The 26,778-nt window shown below is 46.2% G+C and overlaps 2 protein-coding genes across 2 annotated transcripts in view; one reads left to right on the top strand and one right to left on the bottom strand.

The window, feature by feature from the left end:
* Positions 1 to 2,457: 2,457 nt before the first annotated feature.
* Positions 2,458 to 25,992, top strand: APCDD1L (APC down-regulated 1 like). Its single transcript, XM_048963516.1, has 4 exons — positions 2,458 to 2,662; positions 12,763 to 12,892; positions 13,203 to 13,761; positions 15,569 to 25,992. The coding sequence occupies exons 1-4, from the start codon at positions 2,626 to 2,628 to the stop codon at positions 16,331 to 16,333; spliced, it is 1,491 nt and encodes a 496-aa protein (XP_048819473.1). The 5' UTR covers positions 2,458 to 2,625; the 3' UTR covers positions 16,334 to 25,992.
* The window catches only part of VAPB (VAMP associated protein B and C), a 27,017-nt gene continuing 25,597 nt past the window's right edge, over positions 25,359 to 26,778 (bottom strand). Inside the window, exon 6 of the mRNA XM_048963517.1 lies at positions 25,359 to 26,229. Coding sequence (XP_048819474.1) covers positions 26,071 to 26,229 — 159 coding nt within the window. The 3' untranslated portion in view covers positions 25,359 to 26,070. The remainder of the gene's footprint in view (positions 26,230 to 26,778) is intronic.

Genomic DNA, 26,778 nt, shown 5'->3' with positions numbered 1-26,778 from the left:
CTATCCCTGCTAGTCTGGCAAGGAGAAGAGAAAATATTTGGCCTTCAGGGGCTAGGCAACTCATTGCCCTCTGTTCCTGACAAGAGTGCATGATTGTGAGTTCAAATATTCTGTACCTGTTTTGCACAGAAATGAGTATTACACAAGGTGCCAGGCAAGTGAAGCATAGCTAATGTAAAAACACCTTGGTCTGGTTCCCAGTTACCCCACAGCTGTGTTAGTATTTACAGCATAGTGAGTAAAGTGCTCCTGAAACAGAATAGGAACCATTTATATTCACTTTGAATGCTTAAATCAGGCCACATAGTTCTGTTGGAATTACAGGCTATTTGCAATCATTTGTTTCTCTCCACGTGCTTTGCCTAGTAGGTAGTCAGTAATTATTTGATAATAAAAATTACGGGCATTTTTACATTGCTGGTCCTCTGCAGGAGCTGAAGATTACCCAGCAATTTTTACACAAGTCGAGAATTTAAGCCTGATGTACTGGCAGGCTTCCAGGCTGGAAGACTTGATTGCCTATCTAAACCCTCCAGCATTTCTAACTGGCTGTGGCACTCATCCTCGTGGGCTGATGCACAGTGGAGCAGCTGTGTTGTAGTGTGCAGACAGACCTGCAGCACCATAGTGGCAAGAGGAATCCTTCCAAAAGAAAACTGCCTGTAATGGTTGCTTTGATAAAGGCCTTTGGGAGCTGCAGGGATGAAAGGAACTATATGAATGAAATCTATCACTGTGCCTCCTTAGTCTGTTTGTTATGGGATAAAGCTTGTGATAGTTCACACCTGTGTGAAAGATGCTTTGAAAATGCTTTGGTTTTACTGCTTCCCTCAAAAAAAAAGCCCCAAACTCAAACTATTGCAGAAGAAACGAAGCAGATTAGTATTAGAACTCAGAAGATGTGAAGAATCATAGGAAAAATACAGAGCCAGAAACTTCTGGTTTGCTTCTGGTGGAACCTGTGCCATCTGCCAGCAGTGCTTCAGTGGGCCGGGTCCTGCTTTGTAAAGGTACTGACTGTAAAATTACTCACTTCTCCCTGACATCATTATAAAGGAGAGCTTTTTTTGCCTATGCGTGTGATAATTTATGTATTTGTAAATACAAAAAAACCACAGCAGTTTGGACATTTACCGAGAATGACTGGTCTGGGGAATTGGGGAAACAAAAAGAGATAAAAACATCAGCTAGAGAAAGGAGTGCCTGCATTACAAATGGACTTTGTTATTTTTATCTTGGCAAGTATCATTAAACTCTAATTCTTTAGGCACCCAAGACAGATAAGTCTGTCCTACTTTGCATTAAAGATGTTATGTGTTATTTTTGACAAAGTAATAAAATTGCTGCACTCACTGAGACCTCACTCCAGGGCTCCAACGCCTCTGCTCAGCAAACATGGGAACCGGGCCTCCGCTTCTTCTCGTCACCATCTGCAGCATTACTGCTGTGAACTTGGAGGCCAGCTTTTTTCCCCTTACTGTTTCCGTTTATGGAGTGAAACTGCCACTTTCATTAGAGAAAGCGAGTCTGCAGTCAAGGGGTTCCACAGTGGGCATGCATGCATTTTGGTTTGTGCCTCTCTCATTTGCAAAAACCGAGTCTAGTTTTTCAGTCCGGAAACAAGCACTAAACCTCAGCCTTTAGTGCAGGCACTGGAATGAGTATTAAACTATCGAAGTCATTACAGCTTGGCCCCTTCCCCTCACTGCTTCCCAAGGCATCCCAGCCCATACGTTACTGGGACACACATTGCTTAGCTTTGTTTGAAGGGCAGCAAATGACTGGTGTCACCTCTAGTCAGCATCTCATTTCCTGTTCATTGCTAATCACCAAGGCAGACAAGGAAAGCGTGTTTGATCCAGATGCATTTGAATCCAGATCTGAGCTGGTTATAAGCCTTCCATCCATCACGGCCACCCTGGGGGCCTAGCTCTGTAAGCGGCATCCACAGCCATGAGGGATGTTCAGAGTACGTTAAATTTGTTTTGGCTCTTCAGGGCACACGCTGGCGTCTCTTGACCTCAGGTGAAGAGAACCGAGGCCAGATGTCCCTGAGGGGCCCTATCGCATGGCGGCCTCGAGGCTGCGCGCGATGAGCCCCGGAGCGCCGCGCTGAGGAGAGCGACTGTTCCTGCGCCCGGTGCGGCCCTCAGGTGGGCGCGATGCCCGCCGAGGGGCTGAGGCGCGGCCCTGAGGGCTCTCGCTCCCGGGGATCCCGCCCGGAGGCGCCGCGACGGAGCAGCTCTCCTCCTCGTGTGCGATGCGCGGCCGCGTGTGGGGCGCGGGCGGCGGAGTCTCCACCTCTTCTGGCAACTTGAACCTGTGGCTGCCAAACTCCATTAAAGCTATCAGCAGTCGTGGGGGACGCACTTCACAGCGTAGGCGGGATAGGTTGCTTTTTTTTTTTTTTTTTTTTTTTTTTTTAATATCTTTTTTTTTTTAACTCCTCTTCGAAAGCTTGTGACTGCTCCCGAGCCGGCCCCGAGCTGCAGCCGCGGTCCCGAGCCGCGCCGCGGGCACCGGAACGTCCCATGGCCGCACCGCCGCGCGCTGCGCCCCGCTGAGCTCCGCGGGCACCGGCGGCGGTCGCGCTCCTCCCGCCGAGGAAGCAGAGCATCGTCCACCATGGTCCGGTGCTGGTGGCTCGCCGGGCTGCTCGTAGGTAGGTGGCATCTCTCAGAGCGGCGGGGGGTGGGAGAGGGCGGCGGGGAGCTGCTCGCCGCCTCCATCCCCACCGGCGGCAGGGAGCCCGCGAGGAAGCCGCGAGGAGGGACGGGCTGCAGCACGGGGTGCCCCGCTGCACAGCACGAAGGAGCCTGGCGCTGCCCCGTTGCCCGCTCCGCTGCGGCCCGGGGGTGGTTCCGTGCCGGGGGGTTTTCAGATCTCCGGCACCTGCCCGGTAAAGGAGCGCTGCAGAAGCCGTCTCCCCCCGGCACTCGGCTGTGGGACCCTCCGGGCGGCACAGGCTGCGTCTTTGCAGCCGCCTTTCAAAAAGGGCTTCGCTTAACCACCCCACAGTTCTTGGAGCTGTTTCAGAAGTAAAGGTTCTGGCTGAAGAGATCGTGTGGGAGAACAAAGACAACAGAGCGGTGAAAAAGGCAAAATGATTTCTGATGGTGACAGAGGGCAGAACCCGGGGAAGGCTTCCCCATCCTCACACGGATGTTGCCCTGGGAAATGTTTGGGAGACCCTTGGTTGGAGCTGCGTGCCCCCAAACAGGTGAAAGGAAGGGGGGACCGGACCCCCATGCCCCTGTGTAGAAGCTGGGTTTCCTTTTCTTCCATTCTTTTCTGCCACTTAGTTTGCTCATCTGAGTCTCTGGGCAGCCAAATATCACACTGACTGCCTGTGAAACTCTGGGCTCCATTTAGTGACCATTGCAGAGGAGTTGTGTAGTGACAGCTGTTGGAAATTATTTGCACTGAGAGTAATGGACCAGACTACAGAAAGTCTCAAAGCTTGGTACTGTATGGTACCATAGGGTTACTTGTCTGTTCCCTTATCTGGGATCTTTGTCATACATGGTTCCCCAGATGTAAGATTCCACAGGTTGAGAAATACATATTCTGCCTCTAGAGATTTCATTAGCTCCAGTTGCGCTGCTCAGAGATCTGCTATACTGCATTATGTAAGGTTACTCATGTAACTCTAATTAGAATACTGCTTTCCTAGATTGTCCTGCAATTTTAGTCCAATCAAATTAAAATCCAGTGCTTTTCCATCTGATGTCAGTGACAGAATTTCCACCGATTTCAGTAAGAACAGAGGTTGGATCCTAAAAGATGTGTTTAAATAGCTAAGTTGGATCCAGAGCTCATTAAAACCAAAGCAAGGTTCGCCAGGGATTTCAGTGTGTGTGTGAGACTGGCATTGGGAATTTTGCATGAAATGAACATCAGCATGACACCAGTGCATAATTAGTTGAAAAAATGCTTTAGTTAGGTAACTGGACCTGAGTTTAGAGTTTCTTCCAGCAAAGAATCACTCATTCTTAGAAATGTCCCAAGAGACTTACTAAGTTTTTACCTAAACTTTCATTAAAGTCTACATTCCAATAACACGACACCGATATTTTTCATGTGTAGCTTCTCCTGTATGGTTTTAACACTTTCAGAGTATATTTTCAGGTTAGAAAATGACTGTGTTGGGGTAAGATAACATCAGCAGTTGCATTCAGTTGTAAGAATAGGAAGAGAATCCTCTACACAGTAGCACTGAATTAAATACAGACATGTGCTTACATGTATATATCCACTATTAAATTAACATCATTGTCTTGGGTTCAAGTGTTTGATTTGGGCAATATTTACTTTACTAATCTAATTTTTTCAAGTTGGCATTTTTTTTCTTCTCCAGTTCTCGAGTTGGCCAAAAAATCAACAACTAATGTATTATGCTGGGTTGTGTGATTTGACTCTATTTGTTCTTCCATAATTATAGCTTAGCCATGTTCAAAGCATGTGGATATAGATAAAAACAAGGCTGAGATGTGAAAAAAGCATAAGTGAAAAAAAATATCGTGTGGTTTCTATATTTTCCCCACAAGCACAAATTGTTGAGTAAGGAGATTTTCAAAAGCCAGAAATTGCTATGAAGAAAACCAAAGCTGGAATCCAATGCTAGGGGAGGCTGCATCTGGCAGAACAAAGTTTGGAAAGAGATTCTGCTTTCAGTGGGATCCTGTGTTTCCCCAGCATACACAGCATATGTCATCTGCAAAAACAACGCTTTCATGGATGAGATGCAATCACCGCTAAAATCAAAATTAGGAAGCACCTACACAACACTCTCAGCCAGTTCCTTTGGTTTTCTTACCTGTTTCTTGAGGAGGACAAAGCCATGAAAACAGAGAATTCCTAATTTCATCATTTTAAGACAGTGCATCTCAGATACAATATTACCAAGAAACTGACGGTGAGAAAGCGGGAATTTGAAAGTGTAACCCTTCTTTCTGTAGGCTAAGATTGCTGCCAGAAACTGAAAACATGATTCATATGACTGCTCCCCCTCTCTACCCTGCTTAAATTGTGTAACATCTGAGAGGTTAGTAATCTGCAATCTGTTGGGATTTTTTTCCCTTTAGAGAGTTTGACAGTCTCATGCTGTAAAGAGTGAAATTGGGAGAGTTCTATTTCTGTGTATTAGGAAAAAAAAAAATCTGTTTGAAATTCCAAGACTCCAGATTGTTAAGTGATAAAAGGGTTGAAATCTATCGTTAGCTTTAGCACTGTGATGGTGTGATAATAAGATCTTTCATGCTGATGTTTTCTCATTTTCATCAAAATCATCATGATTGGAATTGAACTGAACCTGGGAATGCTGCAAATGAAGCTCAGCTCCCATGGCCTTGTTAGAGACAGTTGCATCAGTTCAGTAACGTCTCTCGTCTTACAGTTGCTGTGCTGGTACATAAATCAACAGGAGAAACTTCAGCACTGAGTGTTCAAAGAAGTTTACTTGAGTCTAGCCCATAAATTAAAGCTTTAAACTTGAGTGCAACCATTTGATCAATCACTGGAAAACTTCTGGTTTCTTCTACACTGATATGAAGCACTGTCAATCATATGACATTTTGGTCTTGTCTGCATCAAAGAGCTTTTGCCCCTGTACTCTGGGATCAGCTTATACACCCAGCTTCCCACTGAGAGAAATGCATTTACCTGGGTCATCTCTCTTACTGAAGCCACAGGTGCTGGACACTGGCAGATTATGGCTTTTAAGTATCTCTTCTGACCTGTTAATACAAAATCATAATTAGACTTCATAAAGCTTTTCAGAGATTTTTCAGAGAGCAACTCAGTTTTCCTTGTTTGTTTTGCTGTGAAAAAAGTCCTACATTTTGTTAATTGTGAGTAGCACAAGTCCTGTTATTGGATTATACAGTGTGTAGGTTGAACGTCAACTTCGATTTCAGCATCTGTCGGCTGTGTTTAGGGGAGCTGGAACACATCAAAACTTGGCTGATTTTGACAGGCAAAACAGTAGACTGAAATTTCAAGCTATCTAGAAACCACACCCAGACCCCAAAACACATGTTAGAAGTAACTATAATTCTCTGCTTCAGCTGAACAAGTAAGCTTTTTCTGTGGTCACTTGTGATTCTTTGTTAAATGCGTGCGTATTTCTGGTGTGGAACACGTATCAGTTTACCACCTATGTGCAGAACGTTTTTTCTGAGAATACCCTCTGTTATGAGTGCTTTTGAATGCCTTCCTCATCCTTGTGCTTTGCGTGGGCCAAGTAGCCCCAGACTATTAGATCCCATTAGATCCCATTTTTATTACTACAAACAGTATCCTTGCTGCAATGCCAAGACTCCTATTGTGTTAGGTGCTACATAAGGAGAGAACAAAAGGATCGCTCTTGCTTTAGAGGGTTTATAATCTAATTTCCTGGACTTAGGCTTCCAACAGTGAGTTGCAGGGACATACTGGGATTCCCAGCTGTGTCCAGCAATTAGAACCTACTGGAGTTGTTTATATCTTTATGTGCCTAAATGCCTTGGTGCCTCTGGCACGAATTTCTGAACCCACCGAGGCGATCTTGATGAGGAGGAGGGTGAACAATGAGCTTACACAGGAGAGCAGCTGTCTCCCGTGGGAGCTGAGGACCGGGAGTGCTCCATGGCAGTGGGAGACTGAAAGGCCACTCTCAGCATCCCGCCAGCTCCCTGCCAAGAGCGGGTTATTCCCTGCTGTACTAAAGCTTTGTTCAGTCCTTCAAAATCCTGCCAAGCAAGTGGACTTGTGCTGCCTACTAGATTGTGCCTCAAGAAGTTCCCACTGATATACAAGGCACATTTTTTTCACTCTTCATTCAATCCCAACAGAACCTCTTTATTCGCTGTAAGGAATTCCTTCCCTTCCTTGGTGTTTATGCTTTGTGAATATTTATAGGCTGTTATCATGTCCATCTCTCTCCCCAGTTGTCACTCAGCCAGGCTGCATGTGCTCTGCTCTTTTAATTCTTGCTTCGTAACTCAATCTCTCCCACCCCCTAATCGTTTTCTGTTGTTCTGCTCTCAGCTCCCGCCAGTTCCAGTTGCTCATTTTGCTTGGGGGGAATGCTATATTTATGTTAATATTATGTGGTGGGTGGTCCTCTCTGTGCTTATGGTCCATGTGAGTGATTTAGATGTTTAAAATGAGGTTGGCATTTTATAGCCAAGCCATTGCCTGGTTGCCAGTTCCACTCTTCAAAGCACTCTGGGAGAAAATATGCTTAGCCATCACTATTAAAAGCAGCCACAATAGCCACCGGTAAAGTGTCTGTGCAGGGGTTGGAGGGTATTGCCAAAACGCCATGGATGTGCCACAGATTCAAAATGATGGTATGCCATTACTTTCAAAACCATGCACTGTATTCTCTGTTAAGTTTTTATCTCGCCTAACTTCAGGAAGATAGATGTCCTATTTCCCATTTGGTTAGAATTGAATTCTGGTTAGAGTTTAACTGAGTCGTGGCTTTACCCCTGAGTATTGTTCAGCATGGGGCTGAGCTGGTTTGCTTTTCATTCTCCAGCTGCTCTCACCCATCTGTCACTGTCCAGGTGTCTCACTGGGATCTCACCAAAACCAAACTGAAGTTCTCATCAGTGTTCAAGGAAGAAAAAGTTGAAGCATTTCCTTTCATCCTTCAGTGTTCCTTGCCTTTTCCTTCTACATTTCTCTGTGTCAGACACCTGTGGCAGTACTGCTCAAGACTGCACAGGTCACAGTGTGTTCATGCTGTCTGAAATAACATGTTTTTTTGGTGATTTACCAAAGCCAAAAAAGAAGGCACGTAGCAGTTATCCCATTAGCTCACACCTCTGCTCATAACCCTCGGTGCTCTGGCTGTTGGTTCCTGTGGCTCGGGTTGGCAGTGCTGGCAGCAGGCAGGCTCCTGGCTGCATGCAGGCCGCTGCTTCCTGTGGGGGCCATGTGGTGCTGCTCAGCTGTTTTTGACCGAGTCTTTTGACGTTGGCTGGTCTAGGGGAGGAAGAGCACGAGTCTCCTCTTCCTGAGGCTGCCTGATGCCATCTGAGAGCAAGGAAGGAGGGAGAAGTGGCATGGGGCAGCAGGGCTCATGCCCATTAGGGCAGTGAGCGCAGGGCAGGAAGGGCTCTGCTGGAACTGAAAAGTGTGGCATCGTGACCGACAGTAACTGTAGGAGATCTCTTGGGAAAGTGTACTCGTATCTGCCGCCAGAGCTTTTATGTCTCGTGCTGCCATAGTCCTCTATGCCAGCTGCGGTGGGCCCTGCTTTGTTTGCTCCATCCAGGGAGAGAACGTGTCATACCCCATTTCTCCTTTGTATTCCTGTATTCTTTCAGTGGAGTATTCATGCCAGTTTATGGGGAAGGGCACTTTCTGAATAAGGTCCTGATGCCGTGTTGTTACAGTCATGGGATCTTTCCTATTTACGACTCCAATGAAAGTGGGATCGAGCCCTGCAATCCTATTTACAGTGTCAGGTCTGGTTTTCTTCAGTGTAAACAGCCAGAGAGAGCAGTTTTAAGAGCCTTTTTATTTAAATATAGTTTATACTGAAGAAGATCTTTGACATGCAGGAGAGAATATCTTCTCCCTTCTCTCTTTCCCTCCTACAAGTTCCATTTGTCTTGTCATCTACCCCTGGACATGACACTTACAGGAGAAATAAATGGTTCCATGATTCCAAGAGCAAAATATTTACTTCTCTAGTGCCTTAAAAACCTCTAGACAGCTCACCACAAGTGCTCCACTATTTTAATTGTGGATGTGAGACAAATCAGACAATGATCACAGCCACAGAAGACAGGGTAGAGTGTCTGAACTTGTTTTCCAGTGTGCTTAAAGTTATGTGGTGAATTTATGTTTCTTTCATAAGAAACTTAAGAACTTTCATAAGAACTTTCAAAAAGTTCTTCTCCAAAACCCTGAGCTGCTTGGGTCTTTAGAGTGAGCTGAGTTCCCTCTTAAGATCTGCAGAATGTCGCATGTGGTCATGTTCTGTAAAGCACAAGGGGGTGCTCTGCAGTGATAGCTAACATATCCAATATGTTTATTGTGCCACTCTTCAAAGAACACAAAGAAACATCTGGTGAATTCAAAGCATTTTGCAAGTAGCACAGGCTGAGCATCAGTCTAGTGAAACAGCTCTATATATGCCCATTTTACTGAAAAATAAGGGATGAATAATAGAAATACTTTTCCAGAAGCCAAACAGAACTCCAGTGAAAGCACTGGCATCGTCCCTCAACCACTTGACCACATTCTGGCTTCAATTCAGGGAGGCATTACTAATCAGGAAAAATGCTCATGAACTGGCTTAATTCGGAACTCGTGCTTAAGTTTCACTGAAACCAATTAGACTTAAGCATATGCTTAAGTCCTGTCCAAAACTGGGTTCAGATTGAATGTAGGCAAAATGCAAAGTTGTGCAGTGATACACTGCTCCACCCCCACTGGGTTATATTTAAGTTTTACAACTTTATAATATCATAAAATAAAATATATCTCTTCCCACAGAGTTGTTCTCTTGGGAATGCCTTATTCTGAGTGAACAGAAAGCACCGCTGACTTAATCTCCACACAAATGCAAAAGAAATTGATCTGCTCAATACAGACATCTTTGCTTTTGAAAAAATGCTTATTCCTTTAGTGGCTATCCCAAAATCCATTCTGCATGCTCTCAGAACAAAAAAATGCTAAGGAAACATTGTTTTGCTCTGTTAATGAAGTCTGTGCGGATAAGTACGATTTACTTAAGCAGAATATATTGATAAGTTTCTTATCACCCATTTCATTCCAGTCTGAACATTCCTCAGAAAATATCAAAGGCTTTAGGTCATCTCTAAGTGAAGAAATCTGAAATTCTCCATGACTTCAGGCACTGATCTTATCCCTGTGAATGGGTGACTAACTGAAACATTAGATTTACAACTGGAAATAATAAATTCTGGCCATAGGAGGCAATAACAGAACAGATTAAACAATCTAGCTCTGGAGAAGAGTTCATCTTCAGTAACTAATTTGGTGCACACTCTAACGTATGCATTTTCTCCTCCATTTATAAAGGAATAGATGTGTGACTCAACTTTTTTCCAAAGTCAATCTGCATGGAGAAACACAAACAAGGTTTGTTTCCAACAGAGCATATTGCAGTATTTCTCTCCTGGATGGTATTTTTTTTCCTTCAAAATGGAGAAATGGATCTGAATCTGCAGCAAAGAGTACTTCTGTAGCACAGCTCCTGTGGCAGGTTCTCATTTCAGGCTTGGCCATTGCCTAGGAATCTTTCGTCCTAATTTTACCAAGAATTTACTTTGCGTAGGAATTTCCAGTTCTGCCTTTCTATCATTTGATGCTGTGGGTCTGATTTTTTCTACAAGTTGCTTATACAAATGAGAGTATGGAATAGTTGATTAGTATTTGCTACTGCAGTTGTCTCAAGACTCGGCCCAGTTTCTGCTGGTTCCAGGGATCAGCCTGGCGTTCCTAATTGCCTGAGTACTTGTGCAGCCCTCTTGCCTGGAGACCTTGGGCCAGTGCTTTGGATGCAGCACGCACCAGAAAGCTGGAAAAAGATCCTGTTTTGTCTAGCTGCTGCACTGAGGAGCTCTCTGGAAACGCTTGTGGTTAATCAATACAGACAGACAGGATAACGAGAGAATGGAAGAGATCACAGTTGGAGATTTTTTTTAGATTTTCCTATGAATGAGTATTTTTGTCTTGAAGATGAATTGTCATTAATTCCTTCCCCCCCCACCCCTTGCCCAAGAACTCTATGAAGCAGTCAGCTTGTGTCTCTCTTAAGATGGAGACAGGAGCTGCGCTGATGTGCGTCCCCAGGGGCTGAGTAACAGAGTGACACGAGTGACACATGAGTGACAGCCACTTTATGCTGCTCTTGGAATCAAAATGTGGCCTAACTACAGATTTTAGGTCTGGAATTGAACTTTTCCAAGTTAAAACACACTGTTTGGATCTGGTGGGGCTGGGCTGGAGTATTTGAGAGAGAAAAGCAGCCACAAAATTTGGATACAATCCAGTAGCTTTTGGTTTGAGGATGCATTCAGCTTGGAGTCTTGTGTACAGTTAAGTAAGATAAAATCCCAAGGAATTCCCATCATGTCAAATATTTACATTCTGGAGGTTTTTTATTTTTACTTTTTCTCTCTCACTTTTTTTTTTTTTTTTTTTTTTTCCCCCATGGAGTTTGATCCTGATTATAAAAATTCCCTTTCCTATTGAATGTGTCAAAATCTTGTGATCATGTTGCCACAGTGTCTGTGCTCTCAAATAATGCAGACTTTTCGTGTCTCTGCCAAAAGCAGCAGTAAGGGTTCAGTCAAACACTGAGGCTTCTGCCGCAATAAACACACACACACAGCAGTTAGCAAGTTCAGCACGGGGCTGTATTCACTGCTGTTATTTCGGTATAACTATAGACTGCACTGACACCTCCAGAGCCCTTCTGTGGTTGTAAGCAGGAGCAAATTTGGCCCATATGATCTGTTACCTCTAAGCCAAATACAGCTATTTGTGTAGTTTACAGTTTTCTCTAAGATAATTATTTAATATGCTTTAAGTGTGGTTCACTCTGGACTGTCCTTTAACTGAAAGATCTCCAACAGCTTTGCCAGCAGTTAGGCCTGGTGCTAGGATGGGCAGCTGGAGCTTGGCTATTCTTCTGCTGAGTGAGAAAGCAGCAGGAGCGGGGCTCCTCAGAGCACAGCTCTGGCAGCAGTGGGTGAGAGAGCAGAACCACGGTGGTACCAGGCTGCAAACTTAACCAGCAGCCAGGGCTTTGTCGTTCAGGTTTGTCTTTTCATGTGAGGGCTCGCAGGAACTGATTTTTAGGAAGCACAATGCAGTGCAAGCAATTGAGAAGGAGCAGGCTATCCCTGCTCACCCTGTCAGGCCCTTTACAGATGATTAAAACAGAACAATTGCGAGTCTGCTCCAGGAAGACCCCTCAGCACCAATAAAGCATCTTTCCAGGCAGTTCCTGCACTGCAGCGCGCGGTGAGGTAACAGAACATCCGCAGTGCTTTCAGTGCCTTTGGGTTGGTCGGCTGCTTGTTAACGCTCCCCTGCTCGGATGGGGCTTTGTGTGCCGTGCGCTTATTCCCTGTGGTCATTCCAGGGTCTGTGTGTTAACATCTGCACACATTTTGAAGGCGCTGTTCCTGCGATGTGTAAAACCTTCCCCCTGTAGAGAAGTGACCGAATTTGTGCATCAGTCTGAAGTTCCATGGCTGGCCGGGCTGTGGGATGGGCAGGAGTTGGGCAGAACAGCGGTGGGGATGTGGCAGCTTTGCTGGGCCTTCGTTTCAAAGAGGCAAATCTCTCCTTCCTTCCTGAGGCAAACTCACCAGGAGGGCAGCGGGAGTTTGCCTAAGAGCGAATAACGCACAGGAATATGCATTTATGTGCGTGCAGGCAAAGGTCTGCAGCATTTAACCGCGTGCTCACACATTCCCATAGCCAATAACATCCGCTGTTATGGGAAATGAGGTAAGTGACAGAAGTGCTGTCCTTATGGCGGGCGACAGGCGGGCCGCCGTTCCCATGCCGTAGTTCTGTATCGGTTTGCGCTGCCGCAGCGGCTTCGGAGAGAGCGGGAACAAAGGGCTGCGCCGACGGACCGAGCGATGGGCTTCAGGTACTGGAGCTGGGAGCCGGCAACAGCGGGGGCTCCGCGCGTGTGTGTATCGTGTGTATGTGAGTGTGTGTATGCATATGTGTGTGTGTATATGTGTGTGTACTGACCGCCTCCCCGCCTTCTCCCCGCAGTGCACGCGGTCGCGGAGCGCTCGCTGCGCTGGGAGCCGCGGTGCCGGCAGCAGCTCCGCCACCTGCAGGACGGCGCCAGGATCGAGGCGCGGCTCCCGCCCCGCCTGGAGGGCCATTGGGTCTCCACCGGGTAAGAAAGGCCCCGCGGGCAGCGGGAACCCCAGCCCACCTCGACCCGACCCCTCAGCCTCCCTCCTCTACTGGCCGCGGGGCAGAGCGGGCTCCACAGCCCCTCCGTCCCGTTTTCCCGGTGGGCACAAAACATCACGTCGCACCCGGTGACCGCCACCGTCGCGTTTGGCAGCGGCTCTTAAAGAAGACCTCGAAATCTGCCCCTCCCGCCCCTCTGCCCCCCGTGCCCCGCGTTCCCCCCGCCTCAGCCCCGCTCCCCACAAGGCGCCCGTTGCCGTACCGGCGCTCAGCGCTGCCTCTGTCCCCAGGTGTGAGGTGCGGCCGGGGCCGGAGTTCCTCACCCGCTCCTACCTTTTCTACGCCAACCGCCTCTTCAAGGCCTTCCAGTTCTACTACTGGGACCCGTCCTGCCGCGAGCCCTCCTACTCGCTGGTCATCAAAGGCAAGCTGCGGCTGCGCCAGGCCTCGTGGATCACCCGCGGGGCCACGGAGGCCGACTACCACCTGCACAAGGTGGGCATCGTTTTCCACAGCCAGAAGGCCATGCGGGAGGCGGCCTCCCGCATCGACCGAAGCTCGGACGAGGGCTGCGGCGGTTTCCTGCCCCCGGGCCGCGCCTGGAGCCCCGGAGCGCTCTACGAACTGCTGAGCGCCAAAACCGAGCGTGACTGCACCGCGGCTCTGGGCTTCGCCATGCACGAGCTGAGCCTGCTGCGGGTGGAGGCGCACCACCAGCCCCTGCCGGGGCCGCAGCAGAGCGGCAGCAGCCTGGTGGAGGAGCTGTACCTGGGAGACATCCATACGGACTGGCCGGAGCGGCTGCACTACCGCCCGACGGGCTACCAGCGTCCGCTGCAGAGTGCCGTGGTAAGTGCGGGTGCCCAGCCCGTGGGCTTCGCAAAGCGCTCCTTGGTTTTGTGCTGTGAACACACCGACTGCCTGCACGTTGAGCCCCACGGACCCCAGGAGGAGATGGAGGTTCCCCCATCCCTTCCTGGTTGCTGGAGTGGCCTGCCTTGGCATGGGGCTGCAGTTAATGGCTTTTCTTTGGCTCTGTGTTCTCCTCGGAAATGCAATTTCCCGGCTTCCTGCCCCACGGGCAGTGAAGGCTTCGGGCTGCACGCTGCTGCCCACTCTGCTGTTTGCCTCCCATCCCTCTCTGTTATGTCCTTCAGTTTCAGAGGAGCAAGGAAGCCAATGTCTGCCATTAAACTGCTGCTGCTCTGTGTAATGCCATTAGAGGAGGAAGTTGCTCTGAGAAATGCTATTACACTGAAACCAAGCGTTCTCTGTGACAGAAATAGAGCTGAACAGGAGCCCTGCTTTCTTCTTGTTTTGTTTCATATGTTGCAGCAGGTTGCTTTATCTCCAGGAAAGCACATTTTCATCTGAATCATGTCTGATCCATTCAGAAATGACTGAGCAGTGAGATGGGGGGGAAAACCTCTCTGCATTTTGCCAGATGGAACTGAGTTAACAACAAAAAAATTCTTTTGGGTGCAGATTGTGGGGGGCAGCATTTCCCCGTGCCCCAGATGACAGCAGCTGAGCTTGGAAAAAGAAAACCACAGAGCAGCACCCCCCTTCCTCCAAAGTAACCTTCCCAAATTGGTTAAAACTGTGTTATCTTGGGCCAAACCCATATATATGAGCAAAACCAGATGGTAAATATAAACACTTCTAAAAGTTAATTTAAACCCAAACTTAAAGATACTGAAATCCACTCTCTGAGTACAGCACTGTAATTAATCAGCTCACAGCTCTCCAATGCACCCGCGCATGATGTCACCACTTGGCGGTCATTAGAAGCTGCCATACATTAAGAATTCTTCACATGGCAGTGAGAAGGCTGAGGGAGTGCGACAGTTGGCTTCGTGTCCATAGTGATCAGTTCATTGGGAACAGCCTTTATTTTTTCTTTTTTTTTGTCACTGGACTCATATTCCTTTGCCTGTGCTAGTGAGAGCAGCAGAGCTATGCTAGGAATTATTTTTTAACCCTCTTGATGAAAATATCACTCTTTTTCCCTTAAATTTATACTTCTTTTAAAGAAACCCATTCTCCCAAATTACCTTTCATTATCAAAGAATTTCCTGTCTGAGGAGAGCAGATACATTTGCCAACTTCTGGGATTATTTAGCCATAATGTACTGTGTACTGTCAGCACTCATTAATGTGACAGTAGCAGTAAAACAAACTGAAAATGACTAAATTACAGTAGGCTCCAATCAACTCGCATGTAAATTACCCCCTCTCCAGTTAACTACTGAGTTATTTAACCTTGCTGCATGCAGTGGTTCAGCAAAGATTAGCTCGTGTTCTGGAAAACGATACAACATTCCAGCCCTGCTTAATGAAAAGTAAAGCAGTTGTGATGCACGGAGTGCCAGAAAGTGTTCCAGGCCGCCCCAAACCCTCTGGCGTTTGACAAAGGACGGCGGAGGCGCGGGGCTGCAGCAGCTCTTGGCCTTGTCCAGCTCCACTGCTGCGTGCGAAGCCTCAGCTCAGGATGGCACAGAGCTCCTCATCACACTTAACCTACCGGGGTGTCTTGGATTGAGTTTGTTGCAGTCGAATGTGCTGGTGTGGGAGTGGGAGTGTGGGGTTTTTAAATATTGTGAGAAGGGTTTTTTTGGTCATATCGATTGACATGAAAATTTTCTGTCTCCTGCAGCACCACATGCATCCCTGCCCGGCCTGCGGCGCTATCTACAGAGCTGACGAGCACCACCCGCCCATCCTGCCTGCCCAGGTCGAGCTGCCGGTGCAGCTGAGCGGCAGCTGGGTGAGCACCCGCTGTGAGGTGCGTCCTGCCGTGCTCTTCCTCACTCGGTACTTCATCTTCCATGGCAGTAACCACACCTGGCAGGGCTACTACTACCACTACTCCGACCCGCTCTGCAAGCAGCCCACTTTCACCATTTACGCATCCGGGCGTTACACCCAGGGCGTCCCCTCCTCCAAGGTGAAAGGGGGCACGGAGCTGGCTTTCAAAGTCACACAAGCACGGGTGACGCCCATGGATCAGGTGACGGTGATGATGCTGAACTCCTCCGAACCGGGGAGCTGTGGGCTCGCAAGCTCCTGGAGTGCCGGCGTGGAGCAGGATATAACGCCAACCAACGGCTGCTTGGCTTTGGGCATCAGGCTGCCCCACACGGAGTATGAGCTCTTCAGAACAGAGCACGACCCCAAGGAGCGCAGCCTGCTGTATGTTGGTGAGAGGCCCACGGATGGATCCAGCCCTGACCGCCCCGACAAGCGGCCCACGTCCTACCAGGCGCCCCTGGTTCAGTGCGCGGGTGCATCAGAGGAGTTCCCTAGCTACTATAGTCTGAAACATGTGGGGAAAGAGGGTGCTAATGGCAGTGAAGAACTGAAACCTCTGCCTGTGGCCCTCTTACTGTTGATAGCAATGCAGGTGCTAAGATGGGACTAGCTCTCTATTCAGGTACAGCACAGAACCCAGATAGTCTTGGTGCTAATATGATTTTTGTAACTTCCAACTGAGCACATCTGGAACCAGTTTTACTTAAGACTTGGAAACACTTTAAAAGAAAAAAAAAGAAGGCAAAAAACAAAGAACGCTGAATGAAGCCAAGAAGATGTGCCTGACCACGTACTGCCTGATGGCTTTGTTGCCTCATCTCCCCTCCTCTTTGCATACCAACGTAATGTAGTGACATGGATGCACTGCACATTGCAATCAGTACTTCAGCAATGAGGGGAAAAAGAGCATCAGTTGCAACTGATGCTTTGAGCTTCTGGCACTGCTAAGATTTAATCAAGGGCTTAGTTCAGATGTAATTCAAACATCCAGAGTGTCAGCTGCTGAGTTTTTTTGAGGTTAAGCTCCCTCCGCCACAGTCCTTATTGCTGTTTGTGCAAATTTGATCTGCGGTGTCCATCAGCACCAGATACAGTGTCAGCAAGTGCTCTCACTAAGGACACAGCTAACGATGCCTCTCAGTTTATACATGTTTTCTGCAGTTTTCACATGTACATACATGTGGAGATGCAGAGCAGCAACCCCAGAGCATCACCTGAAAGAAAAGCTACAGTAAATAGAAGAGGCTCCTGTGCATAGTGGTGCCAACTCCCAGCATTCTGTAGCTGCAGACACTGCATCCTTGCTGCACTATTTTGGCACTGCCAACCGCAGCTCCCACCCACAGGCAGTGAGCAAAGCAGAAGATCACTCAGGTCTTCTCAGGCTGTATATTTTCACTGTCTCCTCTTCTAAGTGCATTGGCTGTTAATCCAGCTGTCGTATCAGTTGGAATGTCACTGCCAGCCCCGTTCACTTGAAGATGGTTTATAAATCTGCCTGCAGTGAACAATGCGCTGAGGAGACGAGTCTGAGCAGCACTGTCAGACTGTCCAGAGCTCTGCTGGCAAGAAGGAGAGAGTAAGAAATTACATTCCCTTTGCTGCAGCCAAGAAGCATATAACATACCTGGGGAAGACCTCTTCCCAGTAGCTAAATCCCCTCCAAATAAGCCTATATATCTTACAAGGGATATTTTTGTTAAACCATCTATGCAATAGCTACTTCTTAATGCTGTTTTTACAAACTTGCAGCTTGTACTTAAATAATTTATGGGTTTTATAGCATCAAAGTACTTTTTGGGGGGAACTGTACATTAATAATTCAGATGAGATGCTTATTAAATGCATACAGTTGTGACACAGATGTTGTCAGCATGTTCACATGTGCCAGGCCCGCGTAAGCAGCCACATCTCTGATGTGCACAGTGGCCAAACTCGGCTCGTCTGCCTTCAATGCCATCAGTGGAGGCTGCTCCAGGGTTCAGCTCAGCAGGCACAACGCCTCCCTTCATTGCCAAAGCTTGTTGTGCTTTGTTGCTTGCTGCTGCATGGAGATGTGTGGGCAAACATTTGAAGAACTGAAGTGCACCGTGAGGAACAGGGCTTTTGTCATCTTGGGACACCCTGGGAAGGTGCAGTGTATGATTGAGGCATAGCAGCACTGCCTCTCTTGGAAGCTGCATGCAGTTTTTTCCATAGCAGTGCTGTTTGCCATCACCAATTAATGCAGTGTAGGTTATGATACTCAAAACTGGAGAAAGACCCCCAGCTCCCCCACAGCAGCCGTGGTGCTCAGCACAGCTCAGCTCTGCAGCACTTCACATGTTGTAAAGGAAAAGAAGCCATGAAAATGCTATCTGCATAAACATTGCAACTTTTATTGTTCTTTTCACAGTTTTGGGAGAAACATTTCTAAATTATACAGTTATTCTCTCAAGAATTTGTGCCTTTTTTCCAATCTGACAGTGAGTCTTGTTTTGCTCATTTTGCTAAGATCAAAGAGAGAGTGGTGTTTGCTATTTTCTGTGCGTGAAGGTAGTCGTGCACTGTCATCAAGACATTCTCAGATAAACTCAGCCAACCAGTTTTCTCTCTCCCTCTATGGCCTTTCACACTCTGCTAGCAATTTAGTAAGTTTTGAATCTCTTTTTGCATCTATCCCAATTATCCAGCTTCTCTCTCAACGTGCAAATATCCAAATTGCATCAAAAATGCCCGTCTCACAGCTGAGACATACAGAAATACAATCACTGCCAGGGATAATTCAAAACAAGGTGACCTTTGTCAGTTTTTCACCCTGGGACTGCACTGGGAGCACAGGTGCAGCTCTCATTCTCTGAGCACAGAGATGTTCATCGTGTTACTGTTTTTCTCAGTAGTGATTTTAGGTATATTTTCACCGGTGATTTGGAAGCACTGAATTGTATCAGATCCCTGCAGAAGCCTCCTGTGAGCATCCCTGTTTCACTGCGGTTCTCTTGCAAGGACCACTTCTGAAATGTGCCATTTTCACAGAACGCCAGGCTTTGCTGGGGGTCCAGCTGCACCCAACCCACATTAATCCCAAAGAAAAAAGAGAAATAAAGACAGGATGAAATAAGTGACTTACACAATGCTCCTCTGTTAGTGTTCATCTCCTTTTTCATCCCTTTCCCAGGGCTGACCAGCTAAGCAAGCACATACCTGGTCACCCCATGCTGTATGCCTCACTCATCAGCAGAGATGGCTTCAGACATCTCCCTTAAAAGTACTGACAGAAGTTTTATAGGCTGAATTTGAAGATGTTAACTTTGGATGTTAAGCACTGCTAATGAATGACATCAGCTCTGCAGTTCTCCTAGCTCATCACCAGCAGTTTCACCACCTGCATCCAGAAACAACCCTTATCTCCTGCCAAGATTTCCTCGGTACCTCAGCTCTTCACCCCCCTCCTCCCCCCAAGCACTGGAGCCCATACATTTTTCTTTTCCTTTGGCTATTGCTTTCCTTATTAATTTTCTACACTTCATAACTCTTACCCTTCGTGTTGACTGCTGTCAGTTTCCCTTTTTCTTGTTTTATATTACATCTATTTTCCCCCTCATTCATCACTGAAATAGGATGGGCTTTTTGCCAAAGTTGTTCTCTTCCTTAATTGCCAAACTGTTGAGGTTGGGCCATTTCCTACCTTTCTCATAGCAAACTGCCAGTTCTAATTCTGCTTGCCATCTAATTTCTTCTTCACCAGCAGATTTAATGCTGAATTTGCTGAGCTGTGCCCTTTGGAAGCACCACGTAGGTTCCCCAGCAGCTTGCAGGCCCTGGCCTGAATGCAGGGGGGATCCCCCCCAGGGAGCACCAACTCCTTGTGCTCCGATTCCTTTCTCCTCAGCCAGCACAACCAGGACAAAAGCAAATACCTTCATGCCTAACACTGTATAAAGTCAAGGACGTAACAAGCATCCGACTACTGAACTCTGTTCAGCTCTGAAGCACACACGTGCCTTCCTGCTGTAGCTGTGAAGAAAAAGCAAGCTGAGGGCTGTTTGTACCAGCTGGAAGCCAGTGACACAACCACACGTGTCTCCAAAGCCTTGCTCTGAACTTCTAACATAGTTAAAATGATGAAAAGTATTACCTCCAAAAACAGAAGAAAAAAAAAAGCAGCACACTTCAAGCATTCTGCATACACTCAGTTGCTTCCTGCACTGCATCTGAGCATAAGTCTCACACATCCAGCCCCATCATTACTCAGATGCACGGCCTGTGATGCTCTGCTCCTGGGGCAGCACACTGATGTACAGCTGCCAACTCAGCCTTGGTCGGATCTGTTCAGCAGTTCCATTAGCAGGAACAAACTTCTTGCACTGATCCATCCTTTGCCCGTGTTTAAAATGCCTCACCATGTTTTCTAATTTGCCCCCAAAACTGAGACAAAGCAGAAAGTTTTAAAACACTTCTGGATAAATCATTACGATCTGGTAACTGATCCACACTGAATCTAAAAGCCTCGTATTGACTATGAGCACACTGCACTGAGGCAGCAGGGGACAGAAAGGAGATGGCTGACTGCACCCGGACACCAGGAGCAAACTGATCAGCACGGCAGTGAAACACAGCAGCTGCTGCTCCACCTGCAGCCCCACAGCACACAGCAGTCGGCCCTGACGTACGGGTGGGTTCCGTGTTGTGCCACATTGATTCAGGTGACGCTTCAAAAACCACATTATACAGATCTTAAGAGGACTTAAGCTGATGCAGAGCCAGGCTGTGCTGTTGCTGGACACCCCCTGGTCAGCCACAGCCCAGTGCTGCAGTGGGCATCAGAGCCACCTCTCACCCCCTCCAAGCAGCCAAACCCGCAGCTCAGCTCTGTCATCTCCCAGCTCCTGACTTTGTACGGCCTTAATAAAGTCCTTCTGAAAGTAGCTGTGTATGGATAATTACACGTGGGAGTTGTGCCAACCCAAACATGAGGGAGTTCAGAAGGCTCTTCTGGTCTTGCAAGTTTCTCCATTGAAGAAAAAAAAAATTGATTAAAAAAAAGAAAGTATGGCAAAACTGGGGACAGCACTTCCCTGCAGGCTGCTCCTCAGCTCTTTGTAGGCACTTCAGAAGCTTGAAAAAAAGTCACAGAATTAGGAACTTATTAAATGAGAATGAAGTGTACCAATGGAGAAATATAAACCAAAAAGCCAGATGTATGATGTCAACTTGTAATACACAGGTTCAATTAATCCCTTAATTCATTTGTTTTCCTATCTTCTTTTGCTTTGCCATCTGGAAAAGGCCCTTCTCCAATGACACATTATAGGAGAAAGATCCAAGGTTCAAAATCTGCTTCAGGGGAATGCAGCCTTGTTTCTTTACTCACAGACTGGAGAGATTCATGCAGATGCTTCAGGACAAACCTGGGCCTGGACCAGGGGGAAAACATCTCTGTGGGAGCTTAGGACAGTTGTCAAACTTGTGCTCTCCAAGGTAAAAATGTGAAAGCAGTTCTGTAAAAGGAAATGAAGCCATGGGAACAGCAGAGCCAATGATAGGTATAATGAAGTAAAAATGCATATCAGAATGTTTCATGAAAGAGGCTTCTGAACAGCTCTCACTTGTGTTGTTTCAATGAAAAGCCTACATTTATCCAGTAAAAAAAAATAAACTAAAAAAAAATCGATTGATAAAACAAATTTTACAGATAAGCAGATTTGAGTAGCAGAAACACAACTTTGTCCTTGGAAGCTCAGCCAAACAAGAGGCAGCAGTGCAACGCTGTGTCCCTTCAGCACTGACAGCCATCAGCGAAGTGATTCAGAGCACGAGGCAGTGGGGGTAACACAGAAATCGCTGGCGGATGTGGGCAAAGGATCTGCACTGCCCTGCTTGAACAACAAACCCCTGTTTGTCTAACTGCCTCTGATGGCTCACAGCAGCACTGCAGCCCATTGTCAGCTCTTAATGGAGCGAACCTGCAGAAGATTTCAGCCCGCAGGAGCAGGCAGCCTCGCTCAGTAGTCACTTTTCTTTCAGAAATGCCCACACACTGATCTATGTATTTCCTCATCAGTAAATCAGACTTGTAGAAATGCTAGAAATTACAAAGAAGAGTAACATCCAGGTATGGCATGTAACTAATCCCAGTCCTATTTCTGAATAATAACAACACACAAAGAAACCCTGCACACACAGATGTGCACACTGCAGCTCACCACCTGTCCTTTTTCAACCTGCTCACTTGAGGATCTGAGCAATGGGTGCTGACCCGTTTGCAAACAGAACTGAAAAGCAACTCTGAGCTGCTTCATGCTGCTCATGGTACTGCTGCACAGCACACAAGATCCAGAGGGCTGCTCCTATGTGCTCATCCACTGCAAACAGCAGGCTCTTTGGTTGTGCTTTTCCTCAGTTGCTTTAGATAGAAAACAGAATGTGAGATATGACATGATGGGACATAATGTAAAGCAAAGTAAGGACAGCGTGAAGAGCTCAGAATTCCACAGGTCACTACTGCACCCATGAATGAAGGAGGTGTTCCAATCAAACGATGAAAACAACACTTCTGATGACACAGAGCTTCTTGCATTTGGTGAGTGCAGTGTCAAACACCATGACATTAGAGATCCCTTTTGTACCACATCACCATGTAAGTATACTGACTGCTAAGTCAAGGTTATAATAAGAATTGCAAGTTCACAAGTGCAGCAACTAGAAACCCTTTATGGTTTATTGGTGAGAAGAAAGTCTAGCAATTTGTAAAGTGAATTTCCAGCTTTATCCCACTAACAGCATTTCAGCAGAAAAGAAGTAACACTGAATACCATCACCAAGCCATTACAATCCTATATTTTTAGAAAATTACATTATGATACATCAGTCCCTCTCAGCATTACATATGTAGTATTAACTTAACTGGGCCCTCGGCTACTTGACAAGAACCAGCACTGGGTGCCTGGCCTGCACACACCACTGCTGTGCATTCACACCGCTCAGCTGCAGCGCACAGGGACGGCATCGCTCACACACGGAACGGTGCTGTAAGATGGGAGCAGCCAAGTGAAAAGAGCAGAAATGGTTTTCTCATTCACTCCTCAGCACGCTTCGGCTCTGAGATGTTTTAGAACTGTTTGCAGAGGCGCCCAAATTGCGCAGACAGCAGTGCCAGAGCTCCACAAGGAGAGCACGGCCAAAGCAGCCTCTGCTGGCTCTTAGAAAAACTAACAGTAAACGTATCTGAACAGAGCAGTAAGGACAGTAAGTAATAACTTGCTTTCTACTACCGTGTATCAACTACAGTTTCCTAGCAGCTGCTGCTGTGGGAGGACACCAGATGATAGTGTTATCCATGAGCTCTACACTTCATGCCTAAGATACACAACGCCCTCCAGAATATCCACCCCCTGTAACACCAAACAAAAGCTCTCCCAGCAGCAGCATCTAAAGGACGGTTTATAAAAGCTGGATTATTTTTGCAGCATTTCCACAGAATGGCCTTTAGGAACTGCAAGAAAAAATACCTTCACTGTTCTTTCTGTTGCATATGAAAGAAGGGTCTGGCTAAAGGGCAGGTAACAAGGATTCTACTCAGCAGTCATTTAAGTCCAGCAAAAGCAAAGCTACTGTCTAGGTTGTCATCAAAAACTGTTAGGAAAGACCTCGATTATTACTTGTTAAAGCTGCCAAAGATACAAAGTTAATTTAAGAGTCCTGATTAGGGCTGGAGGTGTGGGTCTGCCCCTCCTGCAGACTGCAGCTTTATGGGTACATCCTCAGCTTGCTCAGTCCTGCACATCTCTCACCGTGCCTTTGTAAGGCATAGAGCAGCACACAGAACTCTTCTTTGTGGGACTTCTTTATAAACCTGAGTGCAAACCACAAAGACAAACTTGCTCACAATGACTGGAAGTTCCAAACCATCAGCGTGGGTGTGGAACAGTGCAAGGAGGATGGACGTTCTGTGGTTCTGTGACTTTCTGCTTCATTCAAAGCTGCTGTGCCAGCAGTGATTGCCAGCCATATGGAACAGCTGCCTGGAGTGCTCTAACAGACACACTCACAAGAGATGATCAGCGTAAAGCTTTGATTCTCTGCCCTGAAAAGGTTGGTTTTTTGTTGTTTTTTTTTTAATACTTTTTGAGGCTGTTTTTTAGGGCTCTCAAAGCTAATGCTATATACTGTGAAGCAAATTAGGATTTCAGCTCCTCCAATAACATTTCTAGTGAAAACAAGGTATACACAGCCTCTTAAAGACACCGGGTAACTCAGCCTCCCTTCAGTGAAGAAATTTCTCAAACACATTCTTTAAAGCCAACAATTACCTTTTTTCCCATTATTTACAACTCATGTTTCTGAAAAGGCCCTCTCAACTGCTTCTGCACAAGTCTGCACTCCTCTGCTCCTCTGTCTCATCCCTCAGCCCACTCTGTCACACTGACCTCTGTGCTCTGCTCTCCTGGCACAGCGCTGCAGCCACACTTCAGCTCTTTGTCCTTCCATCCTAAGCAGACAAGCAGGCAGTAACATTTTGAAGTAACAACCCTCTCCTTTCTGTCGCTACTTCCAGAGCTGTGCTCCTAAGGAGAAAACACCAAACAGTTTTTCATCCCCCCAAAGCCATTTTCTTGTTAAATCTCACATGAAGTTTCACTTTTTTGCACTTGAGAAACAAATGGAACAAATACCAAAGGCAATGATGGAGAAGAGCACAGCAGACAGCAGCTGCCCAAACACCCTTCCCAAGGAAACCCAGGAGCAAAAAAGGAATGGAAGAAGCCACGTTCTGAAGATGTTTCTTAACTTTGAATGGTGCTACAAAAACTTTGTCAGCAATTGTTTCTGGGCACAGGATCTAACATTATACAGGGGCTCACTTGCTCAGAAGCTACTTCATCTCCTGAGGCCCAACACGTTACAGCACATGGAGTTTCTGAGTTTTGTAAGAAAATAAACAAAATTACCTTTGCTTCACGTTCAATATGTTAGTAAGCATCTTAACCAACGGATCCAACTAAACTGAGAAAAGTGAAGTTCTGCAGCACCTCAGCATCAGCACGGCTCCTGTGAACAACACACAGCACCCTGGTAAAGGACGCTCAGAGTGGGGCTGCTCACAACGATTTTAAAATGAGGCAGGACAAAGTCTTCCTGAAACACGGCTACTGGTTTCCTTATGCTAGAAACAAGCTAAGTTGACAGATAATGCTGCTCCCTCCCCGCCAAAACTATCAGAGCATGACAACAGTAACAAAAGAAACATTAATTTGGGGGCTTTATTTAATTTCTTTTTTTCTTCTTTTTTTTTTTTTTTTTTTTTTTTCTTTTTTTTAGATGCTACATCATCAAACAGGATTGGTCTTTTTACGGCATAGGACTAGTTTACTACTAATATTTTTTCCCCTAGATAGACTTATTTACATACAAAAACAGTTTCCTGACCACTGTTTTCCCAATGCTCAGATGATCAAAACTCCCAACAATTGCGTAGTGCCCAAAACTACAGGAGGCAGAAGAATCTTGCATCACTACAGCAGCAGATTTTTAGTTCTAGTCACTGGCTTTAGAACAGGTGCCTTTTCATACCATAAAGCATTAGTCAATTTCGTGACAGGAAGGAAACATGAGATGAAATACATTAAATAAGTTAAATATGCATTAAACATCTCTGAATAACATTTTAATTCAACTAAATGAACCAATAGCAATGCAGCTTGGTCCCTCCATAAGAACAAGGCATTGACTTCTACTCCCAACTAGCGCCACACCAGTCCATACACGCCTCTTCATGATGCCTGGCACATTCAGCACTGCCACATACAACTCTTTCCAGCTTCTCACTATTCATTTAAGTGTCAAGAAATTGGTAACTTGCACAGAGTTGAAGACACTGACAGAAAAACTGTTAAATTTATGAGCAGAATGGTGGATTAACATATTTTACAGAAGTTATCAACACCTCCTGCCTAACCCAGCTCCAAACATCCAATAGGGCCAGCTCCAGCAGTGGAAGAATCTTTTGTTTTTTCTATTTTTCTTTTTTTTTTTTTTTTTCCTTTTTTTTTTTTTAAAAAGAGGTCATCCAGCAACATGTACCAGGGACTAAGAATGTTTAAAATGACATATACAATATTCCATTGTAGTGTTAAATCATGATTTTCTTCCCCCTTCATCACTGAAGAATATTCTTTCATTCATTCCCTCATTGTACATTTTAAACTTTCTAGATTATGTTACATAATATTTGTGCAGGGGTAATTTAAAGGCAAGACCTGTGAGATGTCATACATTAATTTTTTTTTTAAACACTGTTATGAATAAATTTAATCCAATGATATGGCAGAACCATCAAACCAATTTACAATTTCCAGCATGCTGCCTCTACAAGGCTATTTTTCCTATAATTACACCAATGACAAAGAACAAAACCACCAAAGCAAGTAGTCTGGAGCTGTGCCCTTCATCCTTGACAACAGCTGCAGAAGCAGATATTGGGTTGTTCGTCTGGGGTGCCTTTCTCATCCGAAGTCCATCTTCTTCCTAAAGGAAGACAGATTAATTACTTCTCCTGAATAAAAAACACAAATGTTTTACAGGTGTTTAAAGAATTTCTTCATGCACCAGCCAGCCACACAACATCAGAGCTGACAGAACAGAGCTGCTTTCATTGGGGCCTAGCAATAACAAATTCTACATTTTCCATCAGTGCTGATACCTCTGAAACTAGAGATCGATAATAAATGAAACCAAAACAGGTCTTCAGCTTGGTGATCATGGTTTCTCATCTGTTTGGTTTCACAGGGATGTGCTGGGTGTGACCACAACTGTATTTCTTGTGTTACTTCACTCCCATCAACCGTGTGCTACAGGTGTCACGACTAACGTGTAGCATTGGCACAACGCTGCCCTCAAGCTCCTGTCAGTCAGAGAGCACAGGGCCAAATCCAACACTGAATGCCTAATCCAAACTCAGGAAATTAGGTGGGGGAAAAAGAAATAGAAATGAGTGGGGATTCATTCCTTTGGGTTGCTATCCCATCAGCTGCTCCAGCTGCATGAGCTGTGTGCTCCTCTCAGAGGAACCATCGA

This window comes from Lagopus muta, chromosome 16, assembly GCF_023343835.1.
Source record: "Lagopus muta isolate bLagMut1 chromosome 16, bLagMut1 primary, whole genome shotgun sequence".
NCBI lineage: Eukaryota > Metazoa > Chordata > Aves > Galliformes > Phasianidae > Lagopus > Lagopus muta.
Note: the sequence above shows the minus strand (reverse complement) of the source record. Positions and strands in the feature narration are given on the sequence as shown.